The sequence below is a fragment of the Manacus candei genome, unplaced genomic scaffold (assembly GCF_025592945.1).
Source record: "Manacus candei isolate 608988 ecotype Guabito, Panama unplaced genomic scaffold, ASM2559294v1 h1tg000050l, whole genome shotgun sequence".
Lineage (NCBI taxonomy): Eukaryota > Metazoa > Chordata > Aves > Passeriformes > Pipridae > Manacus > Manacus candei.
Genome location: NW_026138098.1, coordinates 9,102,448 through 9,122,561, shown reverse-complemented (window position 1 = coordinate 9,122,561; position 20,114 = coordinate 9,102,448). Strand labels below are relative to the sequence as shown.

The following is a 20,114-nucleotide window of genomic DNA, read 5'->3' as shown; positions in this document are numbered from 1 at the left end:
CTATTTTTCAGGTGGGAGAGAAGTTAAGTCTGATTAATATTTTTTTTTCCAACTGATAATAATAGTTGAAAGATTATTCTAAAACAAGGAAAATGTATCTTTTCGTTGTTAATTTGTACCGTTCCCATCTGACACTTACTGATTTGAAACATTTGCCAGCAATCAATGAGGTGATTATCTGGACAGGATGCATTTATTTGATCAGGACAATCTGTTGAACATTAAACAATATTTGAAGCACGGTTAATTATTTGCACTGAATTAGCTCACCCTCAAGATTGTGCCTTGTCTGAAAAAACCTAGGCAAGAAGAAGAAGCTGATTTCAAGAAAAAAACGAGCACAAGGATGGTTAACAGTGCTTTGGCCCTTCAGGTTCTCCCATTGGTCATTCTCCTTGGGACCACATGTTTGTGCGTGAGTATGTTTTTACACTGCTTTTCTTTCCATGTGCCAGCTCTGCTCCGTGCTGAGCCCTGCCCGGGCAGTTGCAGGGCAACTTAGTGGAGTATCCACATTTCAGGACACTGAGGTGCCCAAGTAAATGCAGTATAACAGGGAAGCCCTATAGTTTTTTGGAGCAGACGTCTACAGTGTCAAGGAATGGCTCATCTGGGTACAATCAGCTCAGTGGCCACCCCACTCCCAGGGGTGTGCAGTGGGGAGTGCAGTCACTCCCCCAGCCCTGGGCACTAAGAAATGCTCCAAAACCCTGGGCTGCAGCATGGGCAGCTCAGCTTAGAATCACAGAATGTTTTGGGTTGGAAGGGACCTTAAAGATCATCGAGTTCCAACCCCCCCGTACTGTGGGCAGGGACATCTTCCACTAGATTAGGTTGCACAGAGCCCCTTCCAGCCCTGCTTTGAATGTTTCTGTGGGTAGGGCATCCAGCATCTCCCTGGGTAACCTGCACCAGTGTTTCACCACCATCACCATAAAAATTTTCTTCCTTGTATCTAGTCTTCATGGTAAAGGGACTAAATATTAGATTATTGCCTTGGCAGTTTTGCAAACTCTTCCGTCAAAGGTGAAATTTCCCCCAGCCATATGTTTTGAATGATTGAATTATCATTGCCACTAATGTGGGAGAAAGGCTAGTGGCAAAATATTCAACACAGCTAGACAGGCCAGAGCTCTACTCAGGCAAAGCTTGATATACTTCCCCAAATCTATTCATCTCCTCTTAAAAGAAGACTGGAAGAATGACTTGTAACTAAAGGAAAGTTAAAAATTGGTTTTTAAAAAATTCTTTTGTTCTTCCAAGCATGGGGATCAAGCAGATTTTCTCATGAAGGGATCTGAAGTTATTTAAAACAACTACTTTCTTAGTGATATTTCCTATGTGTGCAGGTTCACATTTACTGAAATATGTTGCAAAAATTCAGATGTTGACAGGTTAAGATTGAGTTCTTTGGGGAAAACACATAGTGAGGGGCTTTAATGGGTTGTAGACCTTTTTGAAGAGATCAGTGGAGAGCAGTGATTTTAGTAACACAACAGAGTAATTATTAATTAGTGTCTACTCTGTCAGCACTTGGTCCAGCAGAACATGAAGCAGCTTACTGAGGGATCAGTTCGAGGGTAGTTCAGTGCCAGTTTTACAGACATTGTCAGAACCCAATCTAATATAAATAAGCTCATAATGAATTGACTGTGTTAATTCATGCTCAGCGAAGAAGATGTGTGGACAGTCTCAGACAACATGAAGTCTTGCACAGATTTTTCCTAACTAGTCCTAAGTGTTAGGTTGATTCATTAGCTTTAACAATCCCAATCTAACTTTGCCCTAAATATTGCTGTAGAAAATGTAGTGTATATCTCCCCCCAACCCTGAAAATTCATTAACATTGCTAAAATGCATAAGCAATTCTGCTGTCACTGAAAAGCAGCACGACAGAATATTCAGCAGGCTAGTTTTTAATAAAACATGCTTTTTCTTCATAATTAATATAACAAGGTTTTCTGGCTTAGCACTTGGCATGGATCCCAGGAAAAAAAAAAGAGGGGAATGAGTTGCCATGATGTGACCATTGCATGACAAACAAGTTATGAGAGGATATTTTTGCCTTAATGATTTGTCCCAAAGAAAAAGTTGCACTGAAATAGTTTGAATGAAAAAATAATAGATTTTGCACTTTGCTGAAACCATGGAAAGCAGTCTCAATTACTATTTCCATCTTATCCCAAAACTATCTATCTTCATAATTTTTATTTGAATCAGGCTTTAGGAGTTTTTATGCACACTGATTAACAAATATTACTGGTGAAATACAGCAGAAGTCAAACAAAGGTTTAAGCAGTAACTCATGTTGAGTCAGTCAAAGCACTCAGACCTTCAAGGATCTGGTGGGTTTGGAGCAGAACCCTAAGGCAAAAATTTCCATTCAGTTCTTTCATATTACCTGAGGATAAACTGATTTCACCTGTGTGAATCCAAACTATTTCCATAAAGGGCATAAAGCTGCATGGTGAGTGCAAGTGAGAACAAATTTAGTCCTTTATTTTAGCATATATGATGCAAGCACACCAAAGACTCTCTTCAGACATGGCAGGTCTTCTCTGACGGTTGTTTTTTCTCCTGTTTTTCCTTTCACTTCTGCTCAGCAAGACACTGTAGTAGAAATGTTCCTACTTGGGTTAGAGAAATCTGGAACAGGACAAGACCAAGCTGGATCCCCCAACGCTCCAGAGTAAATCAACAGGTGTTCAGATCAGGCTTTTTCCTTGTATCAGAGTTCTCTGCAAACTCAAACACCCCTGGCAGCAAGAAGGAAGACTTGCAAGGGACAGAGTAGAATTGTTTGAAACTTCAAAAAATTGTTGTCGGCTTAGTTTTGATGGAAGGTGTTTTGAAGTCACTAGCCATGACCAGTGCAATAACCAAGAGCACTTAGCAGTGAAAACAGATGAAAGTATCACATTAAGACCAAACAATTGCCAAAAAACTTATCAATAGTGCCCATCTCTTACCTGGCCCATAGCAAGCAGGAAACTGTTACCAGGAGCGCAGGTCCTTCCTTGCCTCAGGTCCTTGGAGACCAACATTTTAGGGTGTCCCAAAGTCAGCACTGTCTGATATCTTTTCCTACCCCCCAGTGGATCTAGTCCTGTAGAAAACTCCCACTTCTGCTCCCCTCACCCTCACTCCAGGACTGCACTTTTCACACAAGGCCTCCACCGTGTTGAGAACTGATCACTGTGAAGAGAAGTGAATGCTGTCAGGCCCGTCTCGGTTTGTGGCCCATCAGATGTGATACCCTTCTGCAGCGCTCGCCTAAATTTGCCTGATGCAGCAGGAAAGCAACAAAGCCCTGGGAGCGCCCCCAGCTAATTTTGCACCGTGCTCTCAGAGAGGGAAGCGTTCAGCGCTGACCCCCGAAGGCAATCAGCTTATGCCCTGCAGCATGCAGGTTGATATCCCGTGTAACTAAAGGGACTTAATGATTTTGCATAAGCTTTAAGTCTAGCAGTATAACCTGCATTTCCAGCACTGGCTGCAGAAGCGTTTGATAGCGCAGCACACTCGTGTTAGTGTGACAGGCTGGCTCCTGCAGCCCCCTGACACAGATTTTGTAGCTTCCCCTTTCTGTGGCATCCAAGGCTGACTCCATTTCTCACGTGGGAGCACAAGCACATCTCACCCACCAGTGAGCAGGTTTAAAAACAACCCGCTGCTACCAGACCACCTCTCACAGTGCAAAGATTCATTTGAAAACTTTGATCTCTTGGAAAACAGGAGCAGGTAACTCCTGAGTGGAGAACCAAGCTGGTTTCAGCAGCACCTCTGAGGGATCTTGCTTTTTTTCCTGTATCCCTGTGTTTTTTTGTATCAGGTGCTACCATGGGAAAGGTTCACAATTAAATAATCAGCAAAATAAAGGCTTTAAATGTGAACCTCTCTGGGTACCCTGGGACCAGTTGATAAGGACACATCATTTTCTCTGAGGCACACATTGCAGCTCAGTGTGGAGGTAGGAGATGTCTTGTTAGCAGAGAGGTGAAGAAGTCAGAGGTTTTGGTGGAATCCTTTCAGAGAACGGTTTCCCAGGCTAAAACTACAACATATGTTGCATGTGTGCTCCAGATGATAGTATACCCTGCTTTCATTATACTGCAACCATGGCCTTGGCTGAGAAACACAATGTCATTGCTGGAAAGCCACTTTCCCTTGAAGTTCAAAGACAGTCACTACCCAAGATGGTTGCAGGCAAAAATCTGGCCGATTGTAAGAGCATCAGAACTGTCGATTCCCTCCTCCTTTGGCAAGCAGCCCAGAGAAAGGTTCTTACTGAGAGCTGTCAGTGGGATCAAGGGGTTCACTACGAGGAGGCAGTAGTTGTGTTTGCCCTCGTGGCTCCTTCATGCCTGATGTCAGTTCTGGATGGAAGTTGAACAAATATACATCTTCATTCTCCAGTTCAACCCCATCCCACCTCCTTCTTGGCTACAAAGCTGTGACTGCACAAGTGAACAAATGAAAGTGTAATCTTTGTTCTTCTGCCATGGAGGCCACTTCATGACAAGTTGCAGGAGAATTTGCAGGACTTAATGCAATTAAGTGAATAGACCAATTCCTACTAATGTAATTTAATGTTTGAACTCCTGTAGTGCTTTGTTGCAAAGTGTGTGCATGTGTAGAGGTAGTTATCACCTCTCTTCCTAGTCTGTCATGCCAGCTTGGGTAGCTACACTGTTTTCTCTGGAATTCTGTTTTGCACACATGTAAATTCACAGCCTAACCCTGGGCTGTCACCTTTTTGCTCTCTTTCTCCACCTACTTTTTTTTTTTTTTTAGTTTTTCGTTTTTATTGTAATAAGGGGTAGCAATGTACCCAAGACACAGCAAACAGTTTAACTGCAGAGTGCCCTTGGTAGCTGTAAATAATTTCCCTTGAATTTGGGGTCAAATCTTCCTGTGTGTTTTCACAAAGAATTGCCAGAGATTAACTGGGCATTTTTGTCTGAGAAAGAAACATAGAATTCTGTCCTGAGATGAAGAAAGCTCATGGTTCTGGCATTTCTGTTTGAAATCTATTACATTTCATTAGTCTCTCTTTCTTGAGGAGTTGAAATGGAAAAATTGAGAACATCATATATCTGCAATATTTAATCTTAGTACAAAGTCTATTTAGCAAAATTTTGATGGTTCCTTGGAGAAATTAAGTTTTAGTGAAGTGCTAATCATTACAATGAGGACAGACAACAAAGATCAGGTGATATTAGGTTATTTTGAATTTCAGCCATTTTTTCACTATTTTTTCTAGAAGCCCCATAAATGTAATTGGTTTCACAGTCAGCAATGCGCTGATACCCATATAAAATGTTTCTCTTAGCCTTTTTTTTCTCAGGGTTTCTTTTTTATGAGCCTAAAGTAATAAAATTTAAAATTGCTCTCTGCAAATTCTTCCAGCTTTGTCCCTCATCTCTGCAGACCTGCTACGAACAGGATCCAGTGAATTTATTCCCTCTTGAGACAGCACACAAAGTATCAGTGTCGAGCTGCAGCAAGGAGACTGTTTGGTGAAACCAGCTCCACAGTCTAATTTCTTGCCCCCCCTTCACTCCTTTTGTTTGAATCTTGCTCCGTGTTGGGCTTAGTGTTGCACCTCGTCAGAAGGACAAGATCCTCCTCTGCTGGCCATGAGCAATACGGCACTGCAGGCAGCAGGCCCTGCCTTCATGCCCCTGCCTGCACCCCCTCCTGCAGCCCCCTCCTGCCCCCGCGCCGTGCACCTCTCTTAACAATCTCCTTCCGCATCCCATATCCAACACCTTGCATCACAAATCCTACATCCCGCACCCCCTCATGGTGCAGAGGAAGGGGGAAGCTCCAGCAGACAGGAGGGAAGGAGATGGGCTCTGCACACCACCATGGCATGCTTTGTGCCAGGAGCCAAAAGGATAAAATTTGGCCCTGTGTTGGCTAGTGGGGGCAAAAATGCTTGAAAACCAGCGTGGTCCGGTAAGTGGTCCACTGGACCTCAGGAAGGAGGAGAAAACTCTCCATGCTGAGAAGTCAGCTCTGCCCAAGGTTTTGTCCTCTGCTGCAGCTTGTGACAGGCACACAAGGAGGGAAAGCTTCAGCATTGTATTTAACTCTTTGACACTCCATGCTGGATGCTCCAGGAGCTTTTGTTCCCAGTAACATTTGTGCTGTGTCAGCAGATAGATACTTTCATCCAAAAGCAGGAACCAAAATCTGGGACTGAGCCACCCTAGAGTCCAAGCCACTGCCTGCTCTGACGGATGTTATCAGAAACCTGCACATTGTCTCAGGTACTGCAAGAGTTTAGGGTATCTGCCCTTTTGCAGTCAGCTGTGCTCATGCTTGGACAGGAGGGGCAGGTGTGTCACCTGGAAAAGAAAGTAGTGTAGCAAAGGGCTATGTCTTTCATCTTTCTTATTTCCTTGGGGTGTGAGCATTGTGAGACTCTTATCTCTACTCTTCAGCTGGGGAAACTGAGGCACAGAAAAGCGTGATGTAGTCACGTCCTGCATCTCTCTCAGCCTGGGCTGAAATCCTCTGACATTCCCCTGGGGTGCCAAGGGCTGCCCCGACTGCAGGGACAAGCTCACTAAAGTCAAGCCCTTCAGATCCAAACCCTTTCCAACCCCATCAGGCAAACAGCACAACAGGGCAGCGCAGAGAGCTGGGGGAGGGAGATGAAATGTTTCTTCCTTTATTCTGCTTCCTTGTTCTTTGTTTCATCTATTCCTCCAAAAGAAAGGAGTACACTTGCAGGGTTTTTTTGGTCTGTTTATGGATGAACGCTACCGCTAATTGTAAATGGAGCAATTAGACCTTTGCTTTATATAGTCTCCGTCGGGGTCTGGCAAAGGATCTGACGAACGCTGTACCTGCACTCAAGAAACATATACACCAAGGACAGAGCTTTTACAGCCTTCTCATTTACCATCATCTCTGCACTCATTCGGGGGGGGGCGATTGTGTGAGGATGTGTCCTTCCAGCTGCAAAGGATTTAGTTCTGTATGTGTGTGGCTCACTTAAATGCACCTGGGAAGGGGCTCGGCTGAGTGGTTCAGGGGACATTGCTCTCATTAAAGTCAGTGGGAAGGGGGGAGCTGGAGTGTCTGTTCTTCCTGCCTCAAACACAAGAGGGATACAAACGTGCCTGAAGCAAAAACTCATTTATATATTCCAGATAATATTCACAAATGTGAATTCTGAGCTTTTTTTTATTCTGTTCCTTATTCATTGCTTCTGATTCATTTGTTCTTAGTCACAACCAGTGTTATCTGAGAATATCTTTCTTCTATATATAATGTACAACTAAACAGGGCATATATTTACAGTTAATTGTATTTGTAGCAATGCATAGGTGCACGTAACAATCATGTATGTATGCTGTCTTTATTATGACTGCTAAATTGTTTGGAAATATGTTTTCTTCAAAAAAATCATGTGAAGGATGAAAAATAGCAGCTCCAAATCTCCTTCTTTACACCACTGTTAGCATGTGCATCCTCTTTGCAGGCAGGTAATCCTGTCTGCAGCTGGGATTTAAAACAAGAAGGAAAGCAAATGGAAATCATCATCATGCTGGGGATACGTCCTGGTGCAGAGTCAGTGTATCTCCTTTCAGACAAACCTCAGTTGCACTCTTCAAAGGCTGAGAGCTGTTTTCCGTCATCTTCTGTTCCCTTTTGTTGCTTGCCCTTGACCATGAGCCAAAACAGAAAGGCTGGAGCCCCATGTCCAAGGTTTGACACATGGCATTTCCTAATGGAAAGCACCAGAAATATTCCCCTGCATCCAAAAATCCAAAAATCTGTAGGCATCAGCCTGTAGACAGCCTTCCAGCTCGGGGGTCCAGATCCCGCTGGCTGCACCAGGCATAGGCTCCTGGGCTGTGCTGCAGTGCCTGACCTCCACTCAGGTCATGCCACGTACCCTGGCATGTCCCAGACTCCAGCTTTGTCAGCCAGCTGGAGTGTGCTCCCTGTCAGCATTTCAGAGAAGCTGGACAAACAGCCCATGTGCCATCACTTCGTAAGCTAAGAAGCAATTTAACTCGCTCAGGACAGGTTTGCCCTCAAACAGACCAGCCCAGCAGCTTGGGCTGTGTGCTTAGAAAGTCAGACATCCCACATTGATTGTTGGCATTTTGTTAATCTTTTGAAAGAGCTCTTAAAACCCAGTCCAATTAGCTCCAAAGTGGGGAACAACCTTGTCTGGATGTCCAGCACTAGGGGCAAACAGAAACTTTGCACTGTAAGCAAAGCTCTGCGTTGGCTTTTGTTTTTCTTCAGAAACTTTTGGGTTTTTTTCAGAAACAAAAACTTTTGGTTTTTTTACCCTTTATTATCTCATGCAGGCTTCCCAAGTTTCCCTCTGGGTCCACCAAATGCAAGGTAAGTGGTTTCAGTTTCTTCTTTATAACTTCTGAGTACAAAACTTAAAGGCTGGCAACTTGGTTCATCAAGAGCCTCCACTAGTGCCCAGTGCTGAATTTTACTAACTTCATCCAGAGCCTTGCTGAGCTTAAAGTAAGGCCTGTGTAGAAAATATGTTTACCTTTGGACAAGTAATATGGCGAGCACTTTCAGACCTGCCCAGGTGCTCTATGTGCAGGAGACAACGCTGCGTTGTGTCCCTGCTAGGAGTGTGTCTGGCACGCTGGAGCCCAAAATAGAGGTACAGCAGCAGTACCAATGAGCAGCTGATCATGGGATTCTCCTAGATCACACCTGCAACTCTCAGCTCTGTTCCAAGCCAGGACTTTTCTGCACCTCTGTGCCTTCATGTGCCTTGGGGACCTGTGGGTGTCACAGTGGGTGACGGACTGGAGGAGAAGTCATGGTGCTGGGATGCAAACCTCACAGAAGGATAAGCAAAGAGCCTAGCTGTGGATGAAAATCAAACGTCAAATGAATGAAAGCTGACTTTCCCTTGCAGCTTACAACTAACTGTGGAACTTATTTCTGCAAGGCTCTGTCCAAAGTGCAGGAAGGTTCAAAAAGTGTTTACGAGCCCATGCAAGTAAAAAAATCATTAAAGGCTAATATTTAAAAATCATTAAATAGCATTAAGATGTTGATAAGGGAAAAGTTGTGATGATTGTTGTGTGAGGATGCACAAATTGTGTGAGGATTTGTACATCCTTTTGCAGCCTACTTGGTCTACGTAGAAGAACTATGTTTTTATTGATAAGTTTAGTATTTTTGCAGGTAAGCCCAGCTCCTCTTTTTCTTGATTACAGTGGATCTTACATCTGAGTTTATAATGTATACCTAATGATGTATTACATTAATTTTGTTCATTATTCTGCAAAAAAAGAGTGTGGGTTTTACTATGCACTCGTTATCCAGCTGCATTCCTGTTCATTCCAGTGGCATTTTGGCTTTCAGATCAAACCTGGAAGTCCAGAAGCCTTGTAGCTCATACAGCAGTGCTTCTTTCCCCATATCAAGGCTGCTGTTCTAACATGTGTGTAGAAAACAAATTTCCGAATCATTTGTGTGTCTGAGCTCAATATTTGACTTCTGCAAATATTTGGCCCTAGATTCATACACTTCAGGGTTTGCACATCTGTTTACACACAAGTTTGCAGCCTTGTGCAAACTGTTTGATTCGCTTTTTAATGGTATAGTATCCCTTTCACCATCTCTCAGTTCATTCCCTCCCTTGTGGTGTACAGTCCTTACATCTGTCCCTCCACTGTACCTACTCTCTCGCACTCTCCATCCCCCTGCAAGTCTCCACTCCTTCAGCCATCATGGTCCACCTTCACCCATCATCTATCCCTCTGAGCAAAAAGGTGCTGCAAAACTCCTTTTAAGTAACAACCGCAAAACTATTTGAAAGGCTTTTTGGCTTTGTTCTTAGCTGGTCTCCCTTCTTTCTGAAGCTGCAGATACTCCCAGCCACAGCCTGCTTAGAAGGGAGGAAATACCATGAGGTCTCATCTCTGCAGAAGTAAATGGGGAATATCTCATTATTTAAAATATAGTCAGGATTTCAGCCTCATAAAAATAACACTACAATAACCTCAGAGCTGGAGACAAAAAGTATTTAGAGAGGTGATAGGAAAAGTCATCCTGCTTAAATTAGGCCAGATTTCAGTCAGTCCCCAGAGGTTCAGAGAGCTTGAATAAATGGTGGGTACTTTCTGGTGCTCTTGATGTGTGTTGGCAATAGGCTTTAACTCTGCACATCACTCATCTTGACAACTGCAGTCCAACAAAGTTACCTCACAATTCAGGTCACCCGATGGCATCCTAATGCATCACTTTCCCACTTGGAACATTAGTCATGACTTGATCCAGTGAAGGTTTTGAAAACAGTGTGACTGCCGACATTGAGATATCTGTTCTCTCAGTAACAGAGAGCTCGTGTAAGCTAATGAACAAGGGGATATTGATCAGAAATCCATTGCTTGATTGACAGCTCTTGGCAATATGAAAAACTGCAGATGAAAGCTCGAGCAGTTTAAAAGATCACCCAGACCTCAAAGCTGATTTGAAGCTTTAAAAGTCAATCTCTGTCTATCAATTATGGGGGGATTTTTTGTACTACACAGAGGAAAGTTATTCTTTGAAAATTTGCATGCAGGATGTCTAATTTAATTTCATGTAATAGTCACATTGCAGTGACAAATGTCAGATCACTGCTTTTTTAAAGCATGTTAAGGTTTTCCAGCACTTACAAAGAATGAGCACTCTGATTTAGTAATACGTTTAAATCAACCAGTGTATCAGACTTTGTGCTTTAATTATGTGCTCAGATAAAAAAAGTGTTGTTTTTACTTTACTAAACCTATGGCTTGTTATGAATAATTAAAGAAATGGGAGCACTTCTTAAATAAGAGATGTGGAAGCCAAATAGTTATTTAATGTCAGAGCAGTGATAAATAAGAAGACATCTTTTAGTTTGGTGTCATATACCCAAGTTAGGGTTTTCTGGTCTTTGTTTTTCATTGCTTTGTGCAGCTGGAGAGGACACAGAGTAGCTGGGAGATGGGAAGCATCACTCATGTGACCTCTAGAAGCTCTGTACTAATGGTTTAAAAAACTAATGGTTTAAAAACTAATGGTTTAAAAAACAGAGTAGATGATTCTACAACGGCTTAGCAATTTGTGCTCATTTGAGGCACTTATTTTTCCTCTGTTGATTTAAGACAGTCCTCTCCAGCCTCTGTAAAGCATGCTGGCATATTTGCATTCTGCTTTGGGCAGCCATAACTCCCCTCTTCATCCTTCATAACTTCTAGCAGGTATATTTTTCCATAAAAAGGGCTACCCCATCCTTCAGAATAATTCTTTAAAGCATCCGTGGAATAAAAGTCAACATGCCCCACTAAGATTCTGAAAATAAACAGGAGAAACAAAATCAGACTCCTTCAGACACTTCCCTCAAACTCCAGTCGTTTGCAAAATCTCCTCTCCAACAAAGTGAACTTGCAGGTTGTATTTCAGGCAAAACTTCCTTTTTGTTTTTCTTTCTTAACTACATCACATTAAATTTAATTTTGTTCACTGTAGACAATGTCCTTATCTTCCAGCAAGATCCTTCTGTTCCTCAGCAAGGCATACACTTCTGCAACACTTGCACATAGTCAAGACTCAGCTCCTGTGGAAATAATGAGCTGAGGAAAAGGAGTCTTGACTTGACATAGCAATAAATGAGGTGAAACTTTCCCCTTTTTTTTTTTTTTTGGTGAGAAATGAGAGTTGGCATGTAGGAAAAAAAAAAAAGGAAGAAAAAAGACAGTTCTATTTTAATATGAAATATAAAACACCCATTGTACAAACGTGGAATTTCTTTCTTTTTTTCAGAAGCAAAGAAAGAATAAAGATAAAGGCTGCAAGTGAATGAATGAGGAGAGAAAACTAAGATAATGCAGTTGATAATCAGTTCAAGGCAGAGCATTATCCATGGGGCCATCGGTCCAGCCCTAGGGAAGAGCTTTTTAAAATGTCTCTGTACGTAGCTTAGCTTTGCTCATTACCATACCTTGTCTTTGAAACACTGGAGTGGCTTCCATCGACAACAGTTGTACCTGTGCAAGGAGCTGCCAGCCCACTTTAATCAAACGATCCCCCCAGCGCAGCTGGCAAAGCTGCAGGTCCCAGCAGGCTCCCGTGAGGACACTGGCTTCTGGTGGCTCTGGGCTGGTGGGCGAGGATGGGCTCCTCAGCACATGTCTGCTGCGCCAGGGCCTCGCTCCTTGAAGGGTGTTTTGTGGGCAAGGAGTCACACAGATGTGCAGGTGCCTCAGGCTCTCCATGCCCCCCGGCTGCCCTTGGAATGGGACTCTGTGTCCTCACACGCAGCAGGCATCTGTGTGCAGGGGAGGGTCTTGCCTCATGCTACAGCAACGATGTGCTGGTGATCAAAGCATCTGGACAAAGAAAACCCCTTCTTCTTGTAGAAATCTGAATCTCCTTCCCTCACTGCACTGGTACCAGCCTCAGCATCTTCTCTGGCTGTGCTGCCACATGAGGGGCTCCTTAAACCTGTGCCTGCAGAGCCCAGGCCTGCATCCCATCTGGGTCATCCCAGATGCCACCACAGGAGACAGCTGAGCAGCCAGGGACCCAGTGCCCTTACGGAGGGTCAAGGAGGGCAGCACTGGGGCCAGTGGTGTTCAGGGTGCCCATGCTGGGCTCTAGGTGAGCTCTGCCTATGCCAAAGAAGAGCTGAATGGCACTTTTGGTTCTCAAGATGATGTAGTCTCTAGACCCACCAACATCCCAAATGAGCTGAAAGAGATAAGGACTGTCCATCTCAGGGAATAACTTCTTTTATACCTTGTCTCCTTCCAACAGTTTTGATTCCTCTGTTCTTTCACCCTCTTCTGACCCCTCCCTGCAGACAAGGATGATGACTTTGAATACTATGACTCCACGGAACAGGAGCAGGACCCCAGCCTCCAGCACCATTCCTGGGAGCAAGTGAGCTTTATTGAGACATCTATAGGTGACTTCTATACCATGCCAGGTACCTCTGAGGGGTGGGCAGGGAGGCAAGGAAGGGGTAAAATCCCAACCCTGAGCTTGCAGTGTGAGTGTGGCAGGTCTTGGCTGCCAGCCTGCTCTCGAAATGCCTGCATCAAAGGGATGAGTTAGGAGGATCATTTGCAGTGTTCTTCTTTGTATTTCTCTTGTAAGGAGGCTGTGTTTTATCTCCAGGTTTCACAGGATGGATTGTGATCATGCAGAACATTTCTGATTGCTACTACAAAAAAGCACAGGCTTATTTGTCTATAGACACTGTAAGATGTAATTGCTGTTTTCATGGGATATATGTTCTGTATTTATGCTGGGAACCAAATGTAGAGCAGGTTTGTGTTGTTTTGTTTTTTTTTCTTTTATCAGTTGCAGAGTTTTTTTCTTTTCTTTTTCTGTTTTGCCAAACTTCAGGAGAACAGGAAAGGATCCTCAAGATTGCTCAGGAAACACAAAAGGCAAGACAGGGAAGTTACCTGTAACATTCCCTGAGTTATCCCCCCGTACAAAGAAAGCAGAGCTTATATTTGACTGTCCCCAGTATCAATTACTCCTGGCAGCCTGGACTGCAGTGGGGAGGTTGAACATGGTGTAAGGAGCAGTGTGCAAGTGACTATCAGCAGGCAGCTGCTCCCTTGAAGCAATAGCCACCCAGGGATACTGTAGAGTCTAACAGTGATGGATGGCTTTTCCACAGGAAATTCAGCACCATGTTCCAAACAGAGCAATGCCGAATACAGATACCTCCAGACTAAGCGCATGAAGGCAGACAGCCAGAGGCTATGCCAAAGAGGCAAATGTATCCCTGAGCAAAGAAAGGGGCTTGCCCCATTACAGCTCCATAATAGACATGGCAAAGGCAGCACAGGAGCTGCAGACCCAAAGCCATGAGCTGTTACAGCTTGCAATAAACTCTGTAGGAATTCACACCACTGCTGTGGCTGCTGAACTGATGCATAAGCACAGCACATGTTATACCGGATGCTGTGCCCAGGAAGGCAGCCTTCTGCAGTCAGAAAATGTGAGAAGAAAAAGCAGGTGATGAAGGTTGAGAAGCTGAAAGATCTTCATCCTTACCTCTGCAGACCCATGCCTCTCTGACCCCTGTAAGAACGGTGGTAGGTGTGCATCCAGTGGAAGGGACTTCAGCTGTGCCTGTCCCAAGCCATATGGTGGAACTACATGTGAAAAAGGTAATGGCTCTTTGGCTAACCTACACTCTTTATTTTGGCACTTAATGTTGCTGTTACAGCTTTATAAACCCACTGTTTGCTGGGCTGAGGGTTCTGACAGCCCACAACAGTCATGTTCATAGATCTTATGTTTAGTGCCTTATCCAGACCAAAGTCTGTCTGAATAGCATCCAGTAAAATAAACTTCAGGAGTGCAGAGACTACTTGTCTATCCCCTGCCAGGTAGGCTGTGGGGAGCTGCTCATTGGTACCACAGATATTTTGCCATAAATACTATGAACATGAAGAGAAATCCCAAGTCCACACCTGTCAAATGAAAGCTTCCTTGGGGCATCAGGAGAAAGCATCTTCCCATGATCCCTGCAAGGGCACAGCTCCTGTGTACACACAAATGCTGATGAAGTACCTTGTGTCTCTGTTTTCCACAGTGGAGGACATGTGCCTGGACATGAACTGCCGCGTTGGTGACTGCCTGGTTCTACTAAGCCCGCCTTATTTTCGGTGCAGCTGTAAGCCTCCGTACAAGGGATCATTCTGCCAACGCTGTGAGCACTCAACAGGACAGTGAGAGAACTGTGTTAGGGACAGCACCGTGGCCGGTCTGCAGTGGGAAATCCCTTGCAGCCCACTGCAGAGGGTGGTGCTGCCCTAGTCATGCAACCTGAGTCTGCTGCAGCTCCCACCTGTGGGGCTGGCCAATGATGAGTTATGCTTGGTTTGTAGAGTGGTGGTTCAGTCACTGGTAGAACACCCAGTGCTGGGCATTTTGCAAGACTTCATAAGAACTCAAAGTCAACAGGCTAAATGGGAACTCTCTCCAGTTTCCATTGGGCATGCGAATGGCTGCATAGTGTTCAGCAGATTAACAAGGCTGTTCTGTATTTTCCACATTGACAGCATCTAAGCAGTGCAGTCCCAACCCTTGCAAAAATGGAGGTACCTGCATTCGGAACAGAAAGAGATCAAAATTCACCTGTGAGTGCCCTGAACCTTTCAGAGGGAGATTCTGCGAGATCGGTATGTCACGGCTCTGGGGGAGGGGGCAGGGGAGAAGCCTCCAGACAGCCAGGGCTGGCTTCACCCTGCAGCCAGACTGACTGATGCTGTCACTGCTCCAAGTGCCCGGCTACACCTGGGCACTGACGTCCTTGGGGAGAGGGTAGGAGGAAGAGGCTGACTTGGCAAAGGGGCTTGAAACAGTTCCTGTACTGGTGTTTTCCAGATGTGCTTTGGCAAGGTACATAATGAGTGAGCGTGCATTTCCCAGAGGTTGCACATGTCACATGGAGAAGAAATATCAGGTTTTCCTTAAACACTTGAAATCTGATGTAGTGAAGATTAATGCCTGTGATTCCACAGGCTGAGGGAACTGCTTCTGATGGGTGGCCAAGGGTATGGGATTACCCCAGCTTGCTGCACAGAGAGCCTTCTGCCTCTGCAACATCACTGTGGACACCACACCCCACACAGGTTTCCAAGGAAAAGGATCTTTTTCTTTCTCTTTTAAAAGTTGATTGCACTTCGAACTCCATCAAACCCCATGTACCACTAAATACTCCACGTTGCAGGTGACTTTTCCTTCTCCTTACCTACAGGTTAGGTTCACAGCCCTATAACCTTCCTTTTGGCACATAATTTGCCCTGGCGTGATAGCAGCAGTGTGCCCACTTCTGTGGGATCTGCCTAGTCCTACTTAGAACCAGTTCCTGCACAGGCCACTTGTGGAGAGATTCTGATTTGAAATTAAGATATCTCTTAACTGCTCAGTCTTTACCAAGCAAAGAGATTTTAGGCATCTGAAGTAAATCAAGCTAAAAGGTGGACAAATGCTGGGACATTGGTCTTATTTCTGGACTGTGTACAATAAAGAACAGCATTACTTGGCCCAGTAGGTTCTTCTGATCCTCCATAAAATTAATGTAGGACAAAGAAGGCAATGAAGAGAGACCACTTTGGGCAAGGAACAACACAAAAGTCATTTTCATATGAGTATTGTCTTCCTACAGGACCAGATGATTGTTATGAAGAGGACTCCTCTAACTACAGGGGAAGAGTGAATCAAGCAGTAGATGGCAGGACCTGCCTGAACTGGAATTCCCATCATCTCTTGGACTTCCCTTTTAATGCCTTTATGGAGAATGCTGACTTTTATGGCATTGGTGATCATAATTTCTGCAGGTAATATTTTGAAGAAGTAGCTGTAGAGGTCTGTATCAAAGAGAGCACTGAGGGCAAACTGCTCATGAGTTTGACAAACTGATAATATTAGGATCTCACATCTTTCTAGACACTGCCTGTCTATAAAACACCAGAATGTTAGAATGTCTTCTCTAACTATACTGATGTGCGGCTTCCAGAAGCAGCCCTTTTTTCTTTGAACCAGTCCCACAGTTTTCTTATGGTTAAGACAGGTATGGGGATAGTAATATGGAAGAAGCCCTCCCTTTATCTCAAGCATCTTTGTCAAATCTTATGAAAGAGTATCTTTGGAAGTCCAGCTCGTATGGGAGCAGGAGGCTGCTCCCCTAAGCATCCTCAGCTCCTTCACTGGTTTCATGGAGATTTCCCCACTCCTGCTGGCTGATTCTCTCACCTGTTCCCTTCAGGAATCCTGATGAAGATGAAAAACCCTGGTGCTATGTCAGAAAAAATAAGGAAATAGATTGGGAATTCTGTGATGTTTCACCCTGTTCAGGTAAAGAATTAAGAGTGAGCCACTCGGCAGTGTGTAGGTGGTCCAGAGCAGTGGGCACTGCTACTTAACTCCCCCAGTCTAATATTATCTCTGCATTATACATCTGCTGTCACTTCCAACACAGATGTAGAGCCAACAGACCCACCTGAATCAAATGAAATATTCGAAACATGTGGACAACCAGAAGTTCGTAGAACACTCAAGAGGATCTACGGTGGATCCAAGGCTACAGCTGGCAAACATCCCTGGATGGCATCTGTGCAGAAAAAGACTCCAGATGGGAGTGAACATTTCTGTGGTGGAGTGCTAATTAAATCATGCTGGGTTCTTACTGCTGGGCACTGCTTTGAGTAGGTGCATGCCCTGCAATTGGGGTAGATAAGTGCATAAAAATTAGAATGGTTAGTAAAGACAACGTAGTATCCAAATCACTTGCAATCAAAATGATTACTGGCAATCAAATTGAAAGGAAAACGTGTATGTGAAAGAAATGGACACATACATAAAAATGCTTATATAGTTGAAAATGGTTCTTGTTGAATAAGAAATCTATGCCCCACTCCCCTAAAATGAGCTAAAATAGTCACGTGAGAGGAGAAAAGGAGGAAAGTAACAAGATTTTGCAATGTATAAAGGAAGAACTCCATGAAAAATTCAGAGGATATTGGGATACTAAAAGCGATATCACATATTACCTCAGAATTAAGTTCTTCAAAACAGTCAAAACATGCATTTTGCTTTCAATTGTTACTGTGTCAGCTAGCTTTAAATATTTCCTTCAATATTTGCATTGAATTAGTTGGAAGCCACCTAGGAAACAGATAAATTACATTCTGGAGATGATTCCAACAGAGATAATTTTAAATACGCCCAAACAACATCAAGCAATTGTACTCCCGTGGCTCCAGTGCACCACTACTCTGCCCTAAAATGCAAAGAAAAGCATGTATGTGCAGCTTTAAATCTCTTTCTTTCACGACTGCAACAATTAAGAGTACATGCATTTTCCAACACCACTGCTTTCCTAACTAAGCCTTCCTATAATGATCTTAGGAAATCTTCTGGCCATACTTGACAAAAGGAAGCAATATCTTGACTTCCTGGTACTGAAAGTGCAGGTTTTCACCACAACTGATAGACAATGTCTGTATGTAATTTACTTTTTTTCTTTTTTTTTTTTTTCAGAAACGGGAAAGGAAATATCCAAGTAGCCCTTGGAAAGCAAAACCTCAAGAAGAAAGAGCATCATGAGCAAAGATTTGATGTGGAGAAAATCATTGTACATGACAAATACAGCGATAGAGGTGGCATCCCATACAATGATATTGGTAAATCCCTTTCACTGAATACTCATGTGTCTCACCTCCAACCTCAGTTGTTTGAAGCTGTTTGTCTCCAACTAAAATTCTCATTGAGACTATTCTCTGGAAATAATTAGGATGAATTGTGATCTAGGCCCATTTGAATCTTTGAGATGTAAATTGTAACGGGCAGGCAGAAGTGACTCTGTAGGAGGAGCAGAACAACTGGGACAGGTCCAACATGGAGTGCAAATGGCACGTGGGGTACACACAGCTTTGCACGGGGGTGTGTCACGGGCTGGTAACAGTGGTTAGGTGTTAAATGTCACCCCAAATACTTTTTGCTGTTGTTTATCTCCCCTCCAGCACTACTTAAATTGAAGCCAGTTGATGGTTACTGTGCAGTGGAAACAAAATATGTGAAAACAGCCTGTCTCCCTAACTTCTTCTTTCCCACTGGGACTGACTGCTTCATTTCTGGATGGGGCGAGACAGAGACAGGTATTTGTGGACTACCTGGATTTTGGTGGGCACTTTGGTGCCAAGGTGGGCTGGTACTTTCAGTAGCAATTGCCAGAACCAAATGTGAACTTAGGCCCTAGTGAAACCACGTCATGGAATTCAAAAGCTAAAACAAGCCACAGAAATTACTCGTTAGCAGAAATCTCTGCTAAACCAACAAATCTTTCAGAGGCCTGAAAAAATTCCTGACGCACCTTTTTGCTTGCCAGATGACTCACTATGTCATGGTTTCATCTGAAGCCAGCAACAGAAGCAAGAAGGTATCAAGAGAGGCTATTGTATAGCTTCTGTGTTTCAAGATTGGACCAAGAAATACTTTCACATGGTTTTCCAGCCCATTGTGTCAGATAAAGCTTTTCAGAAGCAGCATCTGGATCTTCAGATGTACTGAAAAATTAAAAAAAACACAAAAAAATCCAGAGCTTTTCAAGTTCAACCAGCTCTATCCAAAACCTTTCTTGCCTGCAGTAAGTCCTAAAGGGAGAAATTACTGTTCTTAAAACAAAAGATAATGGCAATTTTCTAAAAAATGCATTTTCTCATGTTCTGGTTGATGTGCTACTGTAAAGCAGTAGAAGGAAAACGTGTCACTGAGGCTGCAGTAGGTGTTCTAGTGCTTTGTGACTGATGCAGTCTGATATAATACATAGGACCAAATTCTCCCTTCTGCTGTAACTCTCATTGAAGTCCACAAGAGACAAGTGTGTTCATTTGATCAGAATGCACCAACAGAATTTAATGGACATTTTTTAGAAGTTCCAAATAAAAAGTCTTTCTTAAAAAGGGTACAGGGAAATTTATTTCTTTTCCCCCAACAAAAAGTATCAAGTACCCTGTACGTGTTCAGACTAGATGGCTCCTTCTTTGAGCATAGCTATTATTAGCATTTCAGGAAATCACTGCAGAAATGGAATATTTCCTGAAACTCAAGCAGAACCAAACTTATAAACTACCTTTAATTATCTACAGATGTAGTGCTTTGAAACTCTGGCTACTGCCTTTAGATGTCAAGTTATGTCTTTAGATTCACTGTAATTAATCATTGCCCTTAAATATTGTATGATTTTCAGTTTTCATCTGTTTCATTAGCTTGCATGTTAAAACATCTAATGACACCAGTCTGAGAAGTGCTGAGCAGCTCAAAGTCCCATGGGGACCTGTGGGAGCTGCAGACAACCAGTACCTTGGAAAAGCAGGATTGCACGGGTAGAGCTGATTGGAGCTAAATTCTGAATACATGACTTTGCTTTTATTCAGGCAACAACTCGGTGTCCTGAGGGAAGCTTCCAGACCCCAACTCTAACCCTTATCATTCCTGACAGATAGTTCTTTTCTTCCCAGGCTAACACATGCATCCCCCCTGCTCTTCCCCACCCCATCTATACAGCAAGCAACCTCCTATTTTGAATAAAGACAACACATGCAGTATTGGAA

The 20,114-nt window shown here is 43.6% G+C and overlaps 1 protein-coding gene across 4 annotated transcripts in view; it reads left to right on the top strand.

The window, feature by feature from the left end:
• Positions 1 to 245: 245 nt before the first annotated feature.
• Positions 246 to 20,114, top strand: part of HABP2 (hyaluronan binding protein 2) — a 32,688-nt gene continuing 12,819 nt past the window's right edge. For 3 of the 4 annotated variants that reach the window (XM_051799907.1, XM_051799906.1, XM_051799905.1), the window contains exons 1-11: positions 246 to 415; positions 8,337 to 8,373; positions 12,836 to 12,961; positions 14,055 to 14,162; positions 14,591 to 14,707; positions 15,060 to 15,179; positions 16,169 to 16,340; positions 16,769 to 16,857; positions 16,982 to 17,207; positions 18,043 to 18,185; positions 18,525 to 18,659. In XM_051799907.1, the coding sequence (XP_051655867.1) occupies positions 347 to 415; positions 8,337 to 8,373; positions 12,836 to 12,961; positions 14,055 to 14,162; positions 14,591 to 14,707; positions 15,060 to 15,179; positions 16,169 to 16,340; positions 16,769 to 16,857; positions 16,982 to 17,207; positions 18,043 to 18,185; positions 18,525 to 18,659 (1,342 nt within the window). In that variant the 5' untranslated portion in view covers positions 246 to 346. The remainder of the gene's footprint in view (positions 416 to 8,336; positions 8,374 to 12,835; positions 12,962 to 14,054; positions 14,163 to 14,590; positions 14,708 to 15,059; positions 15,180 to 16,168; positions 16,341 to 16,768; positions 16,858 to 16,981; positions 17,208 to 18,042; positions 18,186 to 18,524; positions 18,660 to 20,114) is intronic. The other variant, XM_051799908.1, reaches the window with a different exon arrangement.